At 42.6% G+C, this 16,650-nt stretch overlaps 3 protein-coding genes and 1 long non-coding RNA gene across 8 annotated transcripts; all 4 read left to right on the plus strand.

The window, feature by feature from the left end:
* Nucleotides 1-177: 177 nt before the first annotated feature.
* Nucleotides 178-3,558, plus strand: katnal1 (katanin p60 subunit A-like 1). Of its 4 annotated transcripts, none has more exons than XM_077727903.1 (11): nt 178-325; nt 1,014-1,187; nt 1,248-1,408; nt 1,475-1,622; nt 1,694-1,803; nt 1,871-1,976; nt 2,038-2,196; nt 2,268-2,394; nt 2,458-2,592; nt 2,700-2,826; nt 2,907-3,558. In XM_077727903.1, exons 1-11 carry the CDS (start codon nt 311-313, stop codon nt 3,103-3,105), a joined length of 1,461 nt encoding a protein of 486 aa, XP_077584029.1. In that variant the 5' UTR covers nt 178-310; the 3' UTR covers nt 3,106-3,558. The 4 variants fall into 4 exon arrangements, with proteins under 4 accessions (XP_077584029.1, XP_077584030.1, XP_077584027.1 ...); XM_077727904.1 differs by lacking the exon at nt 178-325 and adding an exon at nt 339-557; XM_077727901.1 differs by lacking the exon at nt 178-325 and adding an exon at nt 340-586.
* Nucleotides 3,559-3,730: 172 nt separating this feature from the next.
* On the plus strand, nt 3,731-5,325 carry LOC144204716 (mid1-interacting protein 1A-like). Of its 2 annotated transcripts, none has more exons than XM_077728840.1 (2): nt 3,731-3,887; nt 4,576-5,325. In XM_077728840.1, the coding sequence occupies exon 2, from the start codon at nt 4,582-4,584 to the stop codon at nt 5,026-5,028; it is 447 nt and encodes a 148-aa protein (XP_077584966.1). In that variant the 5' UTR covers nt 3,731-3,887; nt 4,576-4,581; the 3' UTR covers nt 5,029-5,325. The 2 variants fall into 2 exon arrangements, with proteins under 2 accessions (XP_077584966.1, XP_077584967.1); XM_077728841.1 differs by having other exon boundaries at nt 3,871-3,970.
* A 418-nt stretch (nt 5,326-5,743) lies between these two features.
* tspan7 (tetraspanin 7) lies at nt 5,744-12,345 on the plus strand. Its single transcript, XM_077728673.1, has 8 exons — nt 5,744-5,913; nt 9,358-9,546; nt 9,612-9,686; nt 9,753-9,848; nt 9,995-10,150; nt 10,215-10,298; nt 10,946-11,031; nt 11,122-12,345. Exons 1-7 carry the CDS (start codon nt 5,848-5,850, stop codon nt 11,012-11,014), a joined length of 735 nt encoding a protein of 244 aa, XP_077584799.1. The 5' UTR covers nt 5,744-5,847; the 3' UTR covers nt 11,015-11,031; nt 11,122-12,345.
* Nucleotides 12,346-12,798: 453 nt separating this feature from the next.
* On the plus strand, nt 12,799-16,542 carry LOC144204383 (uncharacterized). Its single transcript, XR_013327883.1, has 3 exons — nt 12,799-13,045; nt 14,453-14,539; nt 15,814-16,542. It is a non-coding gene; the product is annotated as an uncharacterized LOC144204383 (long non-coding RNA).
* Nucleotides 16,543-16,650: the final 108 nt, after the last annotated feature.

Below are 16,650 nucleotides of genomic sequence, written 5' to 3' on the forward strand. Positions count from 1 at the left end.
CAGCAGACACCAGCATGCTTAATGCTGCGTTCAAATAACCTCGGAGTTTTGTCAGGTCAATGCATCCAAACTGTTTTGTTCACTGGTTGGTTCCTTTCATTTTAGGATAAGGATTGTCTCCACCATAAACAAAATGAATCGTACATAAACACAAGTTGTAGAAAATATATATTTGATAAAGTAACAACATTTTTGGATATTTACACTGTACCTGAATGCACCACCATAATCTGTATTCCTCGGAAGGCGTCTCCGCGGCCATGGTAACACTTTATAGTTGTTCCCCGATTCAAAAGGACAGCGCAAACATATGCGTTTCACGCAGGTATGACGTGCTATTTCTTATTGCTTTTGTGCTATTTAAGGCAACAGTCGTCTCCTGGTCTTGGTTGTTGTCGTTGATCGTCGGTACATTCAACGAGAGGAGGCTTTTTTATTATTGTTATTGTTTGGCAGTACTGGGTTTGTTGTACTTATGGCCTGGATGCGACGCTAATAGCAACAGCTAGCTTCTAGCCAGATGGCAACGATTTGGTACTCGGCGAAGAGGATATGAGGCGAGTGGATGGATCATGTCGGCGAACAGGTGCATTGGGGAGCTGTTGGAAATGTTTTGCTTAAATTCAGGCTTCAAATTCAATCAAACGCTCAACAAAAAGCAATTAAAAATACATTCGTGAAAGCAGAATTTTTAAATGCAAGTCTTGCATCGAATTCTATTGCTGAATAAATGGGTGTGGGTAGGGTGGGGTTGCTAATGTATAGCACTTAACAGGGGAAATCAAATTTAAATGGAAAAACATGTGTATATCTTTTTGAATATCTGTAGGATATATTTATTTATTTTTACATGGGAATGATAAATATTATATTACAGCTAACCCCTTCGGTGACAGTAGTCAGCTACTCTGAAATTTAACCCTTTATAAGCCCAGTGTTTTTTTGGGTGGGGTGTTCAAAATAAAGCATTCAATGGATATTTTAATGTTTTTTTCTGTTTTTTTCTCTCATAGCTGTCATGCATCATGAATCTGTTCGAGATCTATGACAACGCCAAAAAGGGTCGCGAGTACGCCTTGCTGGGCAACTACGACTCATCCAGTGTTTACTACCAGGGCGTCCTGGAACAGATTAACAAACACTGCCAGAACCTCAAAGACCCCGCCCTTAAAGTCAGATGGCAGCAGGTAGGCCCCTCCCCTCCGTCTCCCATTCCCATTTCACATCAGCCATTCTGTTTTGACCAGGTGCGCCAGGAGCTGACCGAAGAATGGGAACAGGTGAAAAGTATTTTGCTCGTGCTGGAGTCCTTCAAGACGGAGAAACCGGTGACTGTTGCCGTTCCTCAAATATCGGCAGGCGGTGACGACCCAGCGGCGTGGCCGCCTCCCACACCCGTGGAACACAGGTCATCATTCCGTACTGTCAAAAGTCACGATGAAATAAACAAGGGATACTGACTTCTGCTTTGTAGGAACCCAGTGGTGGGGAAACGTCCTAATAGCGTTATGAAACAGCAGAAGAAAGAATCCCCTGGTCTGCAGCATCGAGGGGAAGGCCAAGATGGTCGCGGACCCGCCAGGTCGAAAGCCCGAGACGGTCGTAATAAATCCAATGATGAGGTTAGTCTCGCGTCGCGGTCAGGGAAAAGCTAGGATTCCAAAAGTGTTGTTGCTACCCTTTTTGTCAATATCAGGGAAAGAAAGGTGAAAAAGAAAAGAAATTTGAAGGCGGTGGGCATGACAACGATCTGGTGGAGTCATTAGAGCGAGATATTGTGTCTCGCAATCTGAATGTTTACTGGTATGAAATTGCACACTCGTACATTTGTTGTTTTTTCACATTGCTTACTGTTGAATTCTTCGGAAAGGAATGACATTGCTGATCTGGAGGACGCTAAGAAATTGCTACGGGAAGCTGTGGTGCTCCCAATGTGGATGCCTGACTTCTTCAAGGGTATCCGACGACCCTGGAAGGTAAAAATGACCATGAATAATACAAATCATGACTTTTTCAAACCTCTGACTACGGCCGCAGGGGGTGCTCATGGTCGGACCGCCGGGAACAGGCAAGACAATGCTAGCTAAAGCCGTGGCGACCGAATGCGGGACGACTTTCTTCAACATGTCCTCGTCCACTCTTACCTCCAAATACAGAGGCGAGTCGGAGAAACTGGTCCGTCTGCTCTTCGAAATGGTACCCACCCGAAACGTCCCTTTCTAGTTGACCTGAATAGCATTGGAATAGCTATGCCGTGACGTCCTCAGGCGCGCTTCTACGCTCCGACCACCATCTTCATCGACGAGATCGACTCCATATGTAGCAGGAGAGGAACGTCCAATGAGCATGAGTCCAGTCGCAGGGTCAAGTCGGAGCTTCTGATTCAAATGGATGGTAAACACATTTTTTTTTTGCATCTCAGTCCGTAGCATCTTTCATCACGTTTTATCTCTCGAGGCGTGGGTGGGTCGCATGACAGCGACGACCCCTCCAAGATGGTCATGGTCCTGGCCGCCACTAATTTCCCTTGGGATATTGACGAGGCATTACGTCGACGTCTGGAGAAGCGAATTTACATCCCGCTGCCAACAGGTACAGAGGATTAGAATCTTTAATTTTTAAAAAAATATGTTGTTAAGTCTTAACTCATTGGCTGCCATTGCTAGAATGTCAATCAATTTTGTCCTAACACTTTTTAGCTGTGGGTCGTGTCGAGCTCCTGAAAATCAACTTGCGGGAGGTTGAGTTAGCCGCCGACGTGGACCTAGACATCATCGCCGCAAAGACGGAAGGCTACTCGGGCGCTGACATCACCAATGTCTGCAGGTTTGTTTGTCATTCCAAGAAAACATACACAAATCCCTGGACCCCAAAAATAAAAAAAAATCATCTGCTCAATCCCTCAGGGATGCGTCCATGATGGCCATGCGCCGGAGAATCCAGGGTTTGAGCCCCGAGGAGATCCGAGCCCTTTCCAAAGAAGAGCTCCTGATGCCAGTGATGATGGAGGACTTAACGCTAACCCTCAAGAAAATCTCCAAGTCGGTCTCTGTCTCAGACCTGGAAAAATACAAAGCCTGGATGTCCGAGTTTGGTTCGGGGTAAAAGGGCTTTCTTGTACCAGGGACAATCGAAACTTTAATCCCAATGTCTGTTTGTCTGATGAATAAGCAACATAGTTGCACATTGATTCATTTAGTACTTGGTTATTTTGTTTTAGTTTTTTTAATGATGAAAGTGGAATATTTTAAAGCAGACTTCTCTTACTATGTTGTCAATTAGGATATGTTTTTGTTACAGGGATAACAATTACTTATACTTGCAGAATTCAGATGACTTATCACATTGTTAAGTTTTTTTCTGTATAAAACTCACTGACACAGAATGGTCACTCAATATTGACCCAGCAATGTTTTGGCTTTTTGAGGCTGTAGCAGCTGTGCCGCTTACATTTCAGGGAATACCACACTGGGATGTGACATTTTACTTTTATATATGCCTTTGTTGCAACCTCTGTTGAGTTGTGTTCAAATCCAATAAAAGAAAAGATGGCCTGCATTATTTTGTGCTGTCTTTTCCTTAATATGGATATCAAAACACATTAGCAACTGGAAATTAGGTCAGTTGCTCATGTTTCATCAACAATGATGCTGTCCTCTTTTGGGCTACTTTTGATATAAGACTTTATAATTGTATCAAGTCTTAAATGCTTGGGAGTGCGCATGCGCATTGCACTGGTCCGAGTGCTCACTAGTGCGCATGCGCGCACGTTTATTTAACTCGCGTTGAACGTCCACTTTGATTAAACGTGACTTTGATGTACATAAATTTTGGTGGTATGAGCCGGTCACACGTCAGCACAAAGTAAGAACACTCCATTTTGAAGGGTAAGTTTCTGTCCGTAGTTATTTCTTATATTGGATTTAATTGATCCTCAAGTGACCAAGGTGTGGGTCAAATTGGCTGCCAGGTTGGTTACTGTGAAGCGTCTTGCTGATGTATTCCGACATGTACCAAACTTTTCTGCAGTATCGCTCAGATCTGACCAAAAACTCTTTGGCTGTTACGTGTTAAAACATAAAATGACTCCATTCCACATTTGTGCATTGTAACAATGCTAGTTCGCAAAGAGATTATCTTGCTAATTGACAGTGGTGAACAGTTTAAATTTCAAATGCAGTAAAGACTAATAGTACTGGGTTGTATTCACTACTAAGGGAATTATGCTTTAATTAAATATATCCAATATATGCCTTAATGTTTATACTGGAAGTGACTTGATGCTCAATTGGAGTTGCTATTGTTTAGCTTTGAAGTGCCATCAATAAAGAAAGATTGGCCTGGTGATTGTGGCATTTAGTGTGCCAGTCACAAATTATGAAACTTTTTTATGGCTAGCAAAAGAAGCTAGAATTAGACCTACATTTTGTTGCACTTCTAAACTTTAACACTAGAAGGTGCTAATCACTCATACAGTGCATTCAAGTACAGCTAATCTAATAAATTGATTGTCATGCTGTCACTTTTAAAGTGAGATTTAAAGCCAAGTCAAAAATCCGCTTTTCCCTTCCAAAGTTGAGGATGTCGCCAAAGAAAAATGACTCCCTCTTGAGCTCCATGAACAGCTTCATTGGCGCAGTGAACAACATGGACCAGACTGTCATGGTGCCCAGCCTGCTGAGGGACGTCCCGTTGGACCAGCACACGGCGATGAACCCACATGTGGAAGAGGGCGACGGTGACATGTGCGCTTACTACCACCTGCTCAAGTCCTTGCGCGTCCACATGGAATGGGGATTCTGGGTTACGGAGGGCACCAGGCGGACCCGTCTAAACTCTGCTCCGCCATCTTTGGCTCCGTCGTCCGAGGAGAAGGAAAAGGAGAAGGAGGAAGATGGTGGCGATGATGATGGCAGCTTGCAGAATCGGTTCCAGTACCACCTCAGCGGCCTCCAGGGGGTGCTGTCCAAGCTCACAGTGCAAGCTAATGCGCTAACCAGTTTCTACAAGCAAAGGGTTGGTGTCTAAGATGAGTCTACGCAAAAAAAGATGGAATTTTGAAACTACTGCATGGAGGAAGTTGATTTTTTTTTTTACATGGTGTCGGTCCATTTTATAGCCACCGTACCACACTCTGCACTTGGAAGATTTTCAGCACAAAACTTTTTGCTCCGGCACCAATTGGGAATTTCCAATAATATTAGGTCACAGTGTTCTTTTAAATGAATTGAGTCACTATTAACTTGTATTAAATTGAAACTTGTCTTTAAACTGATATTTTTGTTGTAAAATTAAAAATTGATTTTAATAAACGTACAAATATTTCGTGGACTGACTTTTTCCATTGCACAGGTACCACTCTTGTCATATAAAATAGAGTTTCTCTAACAAATTCTAAAATGCAAAGTATGCACATTGTCCAAATAGGCCATCTAAATGTTTATTAAAATTGCAACTTCTCTCATGAAATATAACTTTTAAAAAATGAAGGCCAAGCCACAATAGTCAACTTTTGTCTTTACAGGACGCGCATTTAAATTATTGGCATTCATTGGTGGCAATACACTATATAGAAAACAACTTTCAATGGTTAGTTTCCTTATAACCAGTGATATTTTTAAAGAATGTAACTTTTATTATCAGATCTATTGAACTACAATGATAACTAACCTATTTTTATTGACCTAACACAATTGGTGGAAAACATGAGCTTTTGAGTTTGCAGCTTCCAGTACACAGAGGGGTAGCAGCCATCTCCCTCTAGCGGCCATCTTGTCGAATCGCATCTGTGACGCCGTGCCCGCTGCAGCAGTGTGTGTATGTATTGCTGCCGTCAATAGCGACATCATGGAGACCAAACCAGTTATTACCTGCCTCAAGACCCTCCTCATCGTCTATTCCTTCGTCTTTTGGGTGAGTCCATCCGAACGAGCACCGACCAACGCGGCTTTTCGATGTGCGTAGCACCACCAGTGAGGATGAGAGAGCTTGGCGATGATGATGACGACGAAGGGGCGGCTAGTAGCTGGAGCATCCCCGCATGATCGGATCTCAAAACTGGGGGGCCGAGGGGGATAATATCCCGTTCCCTGACACTCGATTTAGCCGAAAAACTGGTAGTGAGATTGATTGGACGTCTATGGGGCTCTCGTTAGGAAGACGATCGTCATCATATGTGGTTAACGGTTCGGGCCTCAGCAGCGCTTTTTGTGTATCAGCACATTGACGACCATAAACGTCCGTTAAGAATACCCTGGACGTCTATCACCGTCAACAGCGCCTGACAATGCAATGCGCATTTTCCTTCTGTAAAATGCGCGTTGCCATAGAAACGAGCACTCTTTTTTTTCCCCCCTTTCCATTGGCGTTGCTAGGGTTTGCTTGGGGGGCTCCAGGCAAAATATCTCTGGGACACCCAGTATTTTTTTAAATGGCAAAACATTGCTTAAGATCACATTTGGCTAATGGCTTTACTGTATAGAGAGTATTCAACAAAATGAGGTACTCAAGTTGGACTTTTTAGAATATATTGAGGTCACTATTTCACCAATTGTTTCAATGAATGGCGACCAATCGATTTCTGGCCATTGGGGGTAGAAGTACTTTACTTATGCCGCGTTCTAACTGGCTGTGTTTACTTTTTTTTTTATCTTATCACGTAATTATTTCTCGTCCAAAGTTCACATGAAGGCTTGCGAAAGCGCGTTGTTTTGATGCAGATTGCACTTCTTTGCTTTGTTAGTCCTATAACCCTTGTACACATATTACTCTTGTCCATCGTTATTTATATACATTAAAATGAAGTTGCTTATAGGATTTGGATTTAAAAAAATACTTATTGTTTGTAATAGAAAATAATGGTACTGTTTTTTTTATATCCACTTTTAACAATGGCCTTGCTAGTTTTAAACTTGTATAAACCTCCAATTGAAACATGTTATTTTTTTTATCCAAAAACAGGATGTTTCCAACATGTTGGATTTAACGGTCCAATTTGTTTTTGTTTTTTTCTTCCCACCTGTTAACATTTTTAACGTTTGCAATTCTCATTTGGCCACTAGTCCCCGCGCAAATATGATGCAAGCGCAAGTAACAAAGCAAATACGTGACTTAAAATGCACCAAAACGACTCGGTCTTTGGCACAGTTCGCCCAAGTGGCTTTTATATTTTATATTTTATATTTAGTCGGCCTGGACGGCTTCGAATTTCACCGCGCCTGTCGGCGTCTCGTCTTTCCGCGACCCCGAAGGTCGAGCCGTCGGGGCCCCCGAGGCCGACCCTAGCTTTTCGCTGTCGTCGCCTGGCAAATAACGGCGTACGTCTGGCGGCGGCAGAGCAGGTGGCGCCATGACACCTCCGGCTTCTTTATTAAGTGAGAAGAAAGCTGACCTCTTTTACACTGTGACCGGAATGGCCGCCGCGGCATTGAATTTCCCACAACGCCGAAGTGGCGTCGTCACAAGTAGAGAAGCCCTCGTATCCTCTTGAACTTGATTTCCCGTCGGGCCTTGAAAATGAATGCTCCCAACGAGCCACTTGCACGCAGCGATTGCGGGTAGCGGGAAACAATTTATCTGCAATCACCAAGGCCGTAAACACAACGGGTGGGATAGCGGACATTTAGGGATGAGTAAAAATGCATTAGTATGCGGACAAACCTCCATTTTTTCTCGTATTGTGTTGGAAATGAGGACACATATTACTCTGTTTGTAAATTCTGAAAATAGGGCGTGCACCAGAAGCTGGAGTTCAGCGTACTTTATTTTTGCAAAGAAAATAGGGCGTGCACAACAAGCTGGAGTTCAGTGTACATTATTTTTGCATTTCTTTGCTTTGATAGTCGTGTAAGCATTTCTTCAGGGGTCAAAACCTGAAATCACTAGGAAAATAAGTAGAATTTCAGCATTGTGTAAAAAAAAAAACTATTTATTTTGATTGGAATTGAGCTTTTTTTGATTGATATTTCTTGACTGTTTTGCTGTTAATGGGCATTTCTTCTCATAATACTGTGCAAACTTTTTATTTTGGATTTGGCCTCCTTTTTCTCCTATTTAATTTGCTTATTTTTATATGCTGATTTTTTTTCTATTTGATTTCTGAAATGCTCTTCTCGTCTTAGCACGACCGTTTTCTGGTACATCTTTGTCCTGTTGTGACACTTTCCCCTATTTTCCCATCTTTGTTTGGCACCAACACTGCATCAAACTTTTCCATTTCCCTGATTTTTTTTCTTCCTTTTTGGCTTTTGGAAGCAGACTTGACCTACAGCCTAGAGGGAATCATTCCCAGGAAAGGACCTGCCACCGTTCCGGCCCGGCCCAGTCATATCCCGCCAGATCCGAGCTGTTTTTTTTTCTCCATTTTTTTTCCTCTCTCTCTCTTCTCTTCTCCCCGGCATTTGAGGGAGACATTTTGTACCGACGTCACGCTGTCAAGTCACGTTGACAGCGGGGAGGCGAGCTGCCTCCTCTCGCAAGCTTTAGGATGACAAGCCCACGTCGCTCAGGGGCGGATCATCGGCGCCGTCGTCGTCGGCATCGTCCCCCCACCCCACCCCCGTCCCCCCCGCTCGCCGGGATAGACGTTCCCGGCCGAGACGCCGCCGCCGCCTGGCACAACGGCGTTCTTTTATCCGCTGCCTTCATTTGAAATGCTAAGAGCGCCGCAACAGGCGGAAGCGTCTCGCGGCGGATCAAAGCGGCGCCTTTCATGCGCCGCCGTTCTCTTTTTGCGTTATCCACCAGGCAGGTGATCGCTATCCGGCGCTGGGCGTAAATGCATATCCCCCCGTCTCTAATTGCCCCCTTTCTTGTTCCACCTTGATCCACCTCCGTGCTGCCCGTCTAAAGGGAGTTGCGATATTAAAAAAAATTAAAAAAAGATGCTTTTCTCATTCCTGCTCAACCTTAACCCTTCCATGCACAAATTAAGTTGTTTTTTTATGACCTAATTTTATTAGATCTCTAAAGAACAGGGGGGGGGTCCAACCGTGGATATTTTCAGGGCCCCCATTTGACATCCAATGGAGGTATGGCTTGCTATTGCTCGCACATATTTTGCAGTAGAATTTTTTTGCTGAAACGATTGCCTTTTATATAGTAAAATAGTTCCAGATCTTAAATATTAAACTCTCTCTCAGATATTAAACTCTCTCATAAATATAATTTTGAGAGCTGGCTTCAACAGTAAACTCTGTCACCATTTGACTGGCGACCAAAAGAACGGGGACCAAACGTCCATGCGACCAAACATCCAGGATACCAAACGTCCATGCACTGTTTTGCTCCACTCTTTGGCTGACATCAAATCCATTTGATCTATGTGGATAATTCAATAATATTATGTCTTTCCTCCAGATCACCGGCGCCATCTTGCTGGCCGTGGGAGTATGGGGCAAGTTGATGCTGGGCCCGTACCTGTCGCTCATCGGCGACAACTCCACCAATGCCCCCTACGTGCTGATCGGCACCGGGACCGTCATCGTGGTTTTTGGCCTATTTGGATGCTTCGCTACATGCCGCGGTAGCCCATGGATGCTCAAGCTGGTAAGAATTAAGCGACCGTTCGTGGTGACTTGGTGAACTGTCACATTTTGTGTTCCTCTCTGCAGTACGCCATGTTTCTGTCGCTGGTTTTCCTCGCTGAACTGGTCGCCGGCATTAGTGGATTTGTCTTCCGTCATGAGGTCGGCGTGCATCTGGCGTTAGGGGCGAATCCTCAAAAAGTGGACTGACTTTGTGCATTTTTGCAGATTAAGGGAACCTTCCACAGGACATACACCGACGCCGTCCTCAACTACAACGCCGAGGACGAAGTGAGCCGCGCTGTTGACGACCTGCAACACAGGGTAATACTTTGTTCATTTATTTCTGGGATCAACGTAGAACCCAATTTCAACTTCTTCGACTCGTCACATGATAAAAACAAGATTCTATCCTGTGTCAAAACTGGGTTTGTGCAAGCTGTCAAAAAATGTCTTTTTTCAATGTGTAGCTGCACTGCTGCGGTGTGTACAACTACACCAGTTGGTTGGCCAGCGTGTATTATCCCTCCAAGGGCATTCCCGCCAGCTGCTGCATCAATTCTTCCGACTGCAACCCCGTCGACCTCCGCAACGCCACCGCGGCCCCCAGTAAAGTTTATCACCAGGTCAGCATCGCGTCGGCGTACCGACGGTATCGCGGCCGTCTTTTCATGGTCCGCTTTTGTGCAGGGTTGTTACGAGTTGGTGACCTCCTTCATGGAGACCAACATGGCCATCATCGCTGGGGTCACCTTTGGGATTGCCTTCTCACAGGTACAAAATATGGCCAGACATTTTTGTGCAAAAAAATGTTGTTTTTTTAACCTTTAAATGTTATTCATTTAACCCATTGTTTCCCACTGGAAAAGATGTATTCACGGGGTATTTTATATTTCCTTTTTAAATCAATAATTGCAATTTTTAATCCATTTTTTTTGTTTTTAAGTTAAAAGTATTCTGTAAAAATCTAAAATTGCATTATCTGTTTTTGACTTTATTATTGAACATAATTAGAAAACATACTTAGTTTCCTTTTGAAATTAAAAAACAAACGATTAAAAGATGTTTTCCCTTTCTAGGAAAAAAAGCTCAAAAACACATTATTTAAAAATAATAATAAAAACATTAAAAAACAATAATAAAAAATCTAAATATTATATCTAAAATGGTCTTATGGTGCAATCGAGGTGACGTAATGCATCCCACAAACCAACACGACTTTAACACTGACATGGGCATGGGCTCCAGCACCCCCTGCGACCCACGTGAGAAGCACTCTAGGAAAATGAATGAATGATTTTACTCCATTTGTATTCTTAAAAAAGGTTGTTGTTTTTTTTTATCCCCTATTGAAGACTCTTCCTGATGGCATTTTAACATTGTGTTTAATTACAATCCCTTTCCCCTTGTGTGCATTTCAGCTGATTGGCATGTTGCTGGCATGCTGTCTCTCAAAGATCATTACAGCCAACCAGTACGAGATGGTGTAGCTGACATCACTTGGCAGGTATGGGCAGCAAATTTCCTTCCAAAAAAACACTATGATGAATTTATTCTTCTCTCTCTCTCTCCATTGCTAATTCCGTCATCTTTCCAGTGCGACGGATGGTGGGGAAAAAGAAGAAAAAAAAAGTCCTGAAATCCACCCTGTTTTGGTTTGCCTCCCTCCCCCTGACGTCTCTCTGCCCGTAACATGTCCGTGATGTCCATCGACACATACAGTAGGATCGCGTCGCGTCACGGTGGCGTCGGGCCACCGCCACACACCACACTATCGCGCAGGCTAACAGCCGACGCGGGTAAAATAGCGCTTTAATGGCTGTGTTTTATTCATGGTAGCTGTCACCATTAATGCGGGTATCGTACCATATCTTTTTTTTTTCCTTGGCTAGTGAAATTTGCATACACGGAAAGGATACTACTATTAAGGGATGTTTTAAAAGGGTTAAGAATAATGCTTATTAATGTTTTTTTTTCAAGTAAGACTAAATACAACATTAGCAGCTGTCATCTGTATTATTTGGGCTTTTTTTACTTGATTAATATAAAATTTGAATTATTTTTTTCTTTTTTAGTCCTAATTTGAAAACAAATATTCATCTAAAATATTAGGACATCTATTTTTTAATGTAAATTTACACAATCTATTCTTTTTCTCATTCAACTAAAATAATATACCCGTATTCACTTTTACGCACTCAAATGTAATCTTGTAATATTCCATATTTATTTTTGTATCAATTAACTTGATTTCAAAATGTTAGATTTAGATTTTTTTGTTGAAAATGACCAATTTCTCTTACATACTTTATTCCAACAATTTTTGTGGTCTTTTTTGAGCTCTCAGAGTGACAGTGTTGTGTGTGGCGCACCATATCTGTAGATATGTACTGTAAATGTACTTTCTAATGTTAATGATAATGTACTAATGTTTGACTTGAATATGCTAATTGGCTGTTTTAAATCTGCTTTTTAGACATAGTATATGTTTACACTGACTAGTAGCTGGCTGATGTTCTAATATAGATTAGTGTTTTCTCCAATTTAAAAATCAAATCCTCATTTTTTAAACAGTACTTTCCCTTGTTATTTAGTAAAGCTTGAGTTCAATTCCATATGGTGGCTTGCTTTTCTAAACAACTTGCTGTTGTACATGGCTCAGAGTACACGTATGTTTTCTCTTGTACATACTAAAAAAACACATGTAATTCCATTCAGCTTACGTTTGATCACAAACACACTCACGTAAACATTTTATTATTGACAATGTCACCATCAGTGGTCTTATGATTAATATTATCAATAAATTGACAAGATGGAACATTTCTTGGTTCAAGTTTGGTCATTGCTGGAATTTTAAATGTCTGTGGAGAGTGGTTAATGTGGACGTTTCACAGTTCTGAGGTTTTGTGTTTGATCCCCAGTGGCTTTCGACCACTGCATCTCTCGTGACCTCAAATCTTTGCCTTCCATTGACAGCATTAGACTTCCAATCCATTTTGACTGCAAGCGATCATTTGATTGCGTTAAAATGGATTGAATGTCTCTCGCCGTCCGTGAGTGTCTCCAAGGTCAATTCCCCGAAAGGCTTAATTAACACTTATCAAACAAATAAAATATTCCCTCGTTCTTACATTTTCCTCAACTGACCCAAAATAGTCACTTGCCCCTTTAAAGGTCTTCGTTGCAAAAGAAAATGACTTTCATTTGCAAGTCTAAAAAAAAAGGAGCACTTTGGCATTTGGTTGCTTGAAGCGTTCATTGTTATCGTAGTACCACCTTCCTCCACTTGAAGGCACTGTGGCTTCAGGGGAAAACGTAAGGACCGAATGAGAGAGCGAGTAAGGGAGAGAGAAAGAGACGACGCCGCGCGGCCTGCATCCGTAATAAGGTCGGCAAAGCGGCGAGATGATGGGAAGGAGAGGCTATTACTCGGCGAAGCCCGGGCTGCTCGGGTTCGCTGCAACCTCGTTACACAAATTACCGGCGGAGCGGCGCGGCAGTGGGTCCGCTAATGGAGCGTGAGTGCCGCTGGCTTCCGCCTCGTCCTCGTCCCCCCCACACAACCACCACCACCACTACTACCACCACCCCCCATTCTAAGCCCCCAGGCCCCTGCCCCCGCCTTTCCTCCCCTCCCCGCCCGATAAAGGCCAGAGGGAGACATCCACCGGGGAAGCGCTATTAGTCCGTCTTTTAATGTCTCGCCCGCGCAGCGGACACTCCTAATCAGCGGCGGCGTTAGCATCAGACAAATGTTCCTTTCCGTTTGCGCCTACGTGAAAAACAATCCCGGCTGCTGCCTAATTAGTGAGCCGACGATAAAACCATTTCCTCGCGTTAATTTGGCTTTTTTCGATTTTTTTAGGGTGGCTGCTGCAGTCTTTTTTTGTTGTTGACTACGTTAGTTTTTGTTATCTTTTTACATTCGGTTTTGCTGTAGAACCTGGGACTAGTTTTTTTTATATTAAGCCTTTTGGGGATATATATTTCAATTATCACCTGTTATTTCAAACAAAACAAAAGAATCCATTAGTTTTTTTGTGTCATTTGGGTCACAATTTGTATTTCTGTTTTAATTATATATTATTAGTTCACCTTTTCATAGCTAGTAGTCATTTCAGTTAATTGCTATTCAAAAGACATTGTCACCAATGAAGGAGGGTTCAAAATAACATTTATGCATGAGTTTTAAAAATATTAACGACTAATTGCCGTTTTTTTTGTTTTCCGAAAACCTCTGATGCGTAAATACACTTACACATGACTAAATGTTTTTATAAATGATATGTATCAATCAGAATAATGTATCAATACGCGTCTAAATGCAAACGTTTTGCGTTACAAGCACACTCACCGCACAAATCCAACTCTTAACTCAAGGTCGCGGTGTATTGACGTTTCATCGTAAAACAACGCCCCTGCAGAATTTCATGGGGCATTACCCAACTTACCTTTCACGCAAAACAAAAAAAGCCTCGTAAGTATCGTTTATTTGCGCTCGTCTGAAGTGTGCGTGGCAGCTGGAGAAAGCCGTTGTCGCGGAGATGACATCTCGACTACTTAACGCCGCCATTAGACGTCGTTTAGCGGCGTCCGAAGTGATGTTTTTGCTCTCGTCGTCGCCGCTAATTGGCGTGCCAGACATTTTCCGTCGTCTGCCCGCCTCCGGGATGAGGATGATGACACCTGCCGTAACGGCGAGAAAGCCTGGTAAAGGCCGTCGCCCCCGTGACGAGCGCAAATGCCTGGGGGAGGGGGTGGACGTCGGTGAGGCGGGGATTTGATTGACAGCACCATTGATGAGGGGGGCGACTCGCATCTTCAGTCCTAGAAATTGCTACTTTGCAGTTATTACCATATTTTCTGGACTATAAGTTGCTTTTTTTTTCAACAAAGCTCATATTTACAATGTTTCTATTGTACAGGAAAGGGATTGAAGAGTCTCCGCCCCCAACTGATCGTGGTCGTCATCTCACGACGTGAAAATCGACGATCGATTGGCAAGAAAGTGGGTAAGCCTGTTTACAAATTGGCTTGGTAGCATCCCCAAAACTCGTTTCCTTGGCAACCCAAAATTGGGTGGATACGTCAACCTTACGAAAAAGTCATTTTATTTTGAAGCCGAGTCCTTTTTCCCCATTTATCGGGGGTCCTTGGGAAACCATCTTGTCTCTGAGTTTTTTTATGATTGCTACCAAATTGGAACGCCGTTTACTAGACGTATAGACGATGCTATCATTGCGGAGTGGGTGGAGTATGCCTGCAAAGTTTGATGACTTCTCACTAAATTATTAATAAATCAGCGTCACAAGGTCACATCTTGTCCAAATGTCCTGTCTGTGGTGTGATGAAGGCGTTCAATGGCAGGGGTGTGTAAACTTTTTCTCCCAGGGATCCTCTTCCCCCCCAAAAAATCAAAGAATATGAGGACCAACTTAAATATGATCTTGTATATAGTATATATAGTACAGTATATTGTCATAAGGTACAGCACTAATGTGTATGTATTTACTACGGCAAAAAAATGATTTATTTTTTGGTTTTATTCAAAACTGTTTGGGTGCCTGTTACCGTCAAGGAAAGTGATGAATAGATACTTTTTTAAAAAATTGACCCAGTTCTGATCCTTGAAAATTGCTAAGTGCGATTATGGAACGATGCTAGAAAAGAGTCCAACTTGAAATTCTGCCATTTTTATGTGTCAGATGTGCTCATAAAATACATTCTCACATCGTAGATCGTTTGCTGCAGGCCCCCCGAAAAACAATTTTGGGGCCACAGTTAGCCCACGGCCCGCCATTTGGACACCACTTGGGAACTGCCCATAAATATTTGTGGTCACTGAATCATTTCCACTCATCCAGAAGACATGAAGGGAAATTAACCAAAGATTTGACGGTATTTTTATATGGGGCGTGTAGACATGTTCTCACCGGAGCTCAATTAAACTTGAGTCACAACTAATTGAATGGCATTTATAATCATGGCTGCCATAGTTAACTTTACCCCTGTTCTATGTCTATCGTATTCAAAGTACTTATATGTTGTAGTAGTTTGCTCCAGTATAAAAATAAAAGATAAACGGCCATTAATCTGTTGGAACATTTTTAGTCCAAAAAAAGACGCTAAAATGTCTTGAACTCACTGACTCACAAGAAATAGGTCGCCGTTTTTTAGATAAGCGAGAAGCGCTGAGCGTACACTTCCACGCCGGGAGGGAAAAACTCAACCGGCCAGTTTTTTTTTTTAACCTTCTCCCTTTTCTTGCTCGGCGACAATTTTGCAGAGCTGATTCACTCGCCGGTATCTGGGAACACTGCGCCGAGGGATCGTCGTATCGACCGCCGCGCCGCACCGCTCCGGTCGTGACCTCTGCGCCGCAATGCCTTTACGTAACAGCCAGCGCTATTTTTCACAAGTGGACCCCCCCTGCCCCACCATATGAAAAACAGCCGCTCAGATTTCAGACACCGCGGACATTGCGTTATTGCTAATTGCAGACCACTTCTGGTCAAGCGCCCCCGGGGAGCGCAAACAAGCAGCTCAGGGCCAGTGAGTCTGTTCTGCTTGCCTAAGCACTATCCCGGCTCCTTTTTTAATATTTGTTTGATTAAATTGTTGTTTGTTTCCTCCCAATAGTCTTTGTGTACCAGGGGTGTCCAACTAATAATCTTTGTTTTGGACTGTAGTGGTAGTTTTTAGTGAGGTTGCCATTTTTAAAATGACATTTGAGTTTGAAAACACTTACATAATATATGAAGACATTTCCAATCATCATTTTTTCCTTTTTGTTTGACAACCATTTTCAGAATCAGTGATTATTTGACTTATTGTTGAAATTCAATGTTTATGAAGCCATAAAATCCCAAAATATTGTTTGACAAGTATTTATCACTCGATAGTTTCAGATAAAAGAAGTTACAGCGTTAACTATTGGCCTGGCATGCACATTGCAGTGTGTTTTTAGTTATTTATTTTTTATTTTTTAAATGTTTACAGAGGTGCATATAGAAAAGAGTCCCACTTTTTTAAAAACTATGTTTACTTTCAATAAGGTTGTTGTTGTGTAAACAGTTAGTCACATAATGTTGCTGTTGAAATAAAGTTATGAATCAAAGCTAAA

This window comes from Stigmatopora nigra, chromosome 11 (assembly GCF_051989575.1).
Source record: "Stigmatopora nigra isolate UIUO_SnigA chromosome 11, RoL_Snig_1.1, whole genome shotgun sequence".
NCBI lineage: Eukaryota > Metazoa > Chordata > Actinopteri > Syngnathiformes > Syngnathidae > Stigmatopora > Stigmatopora nigra.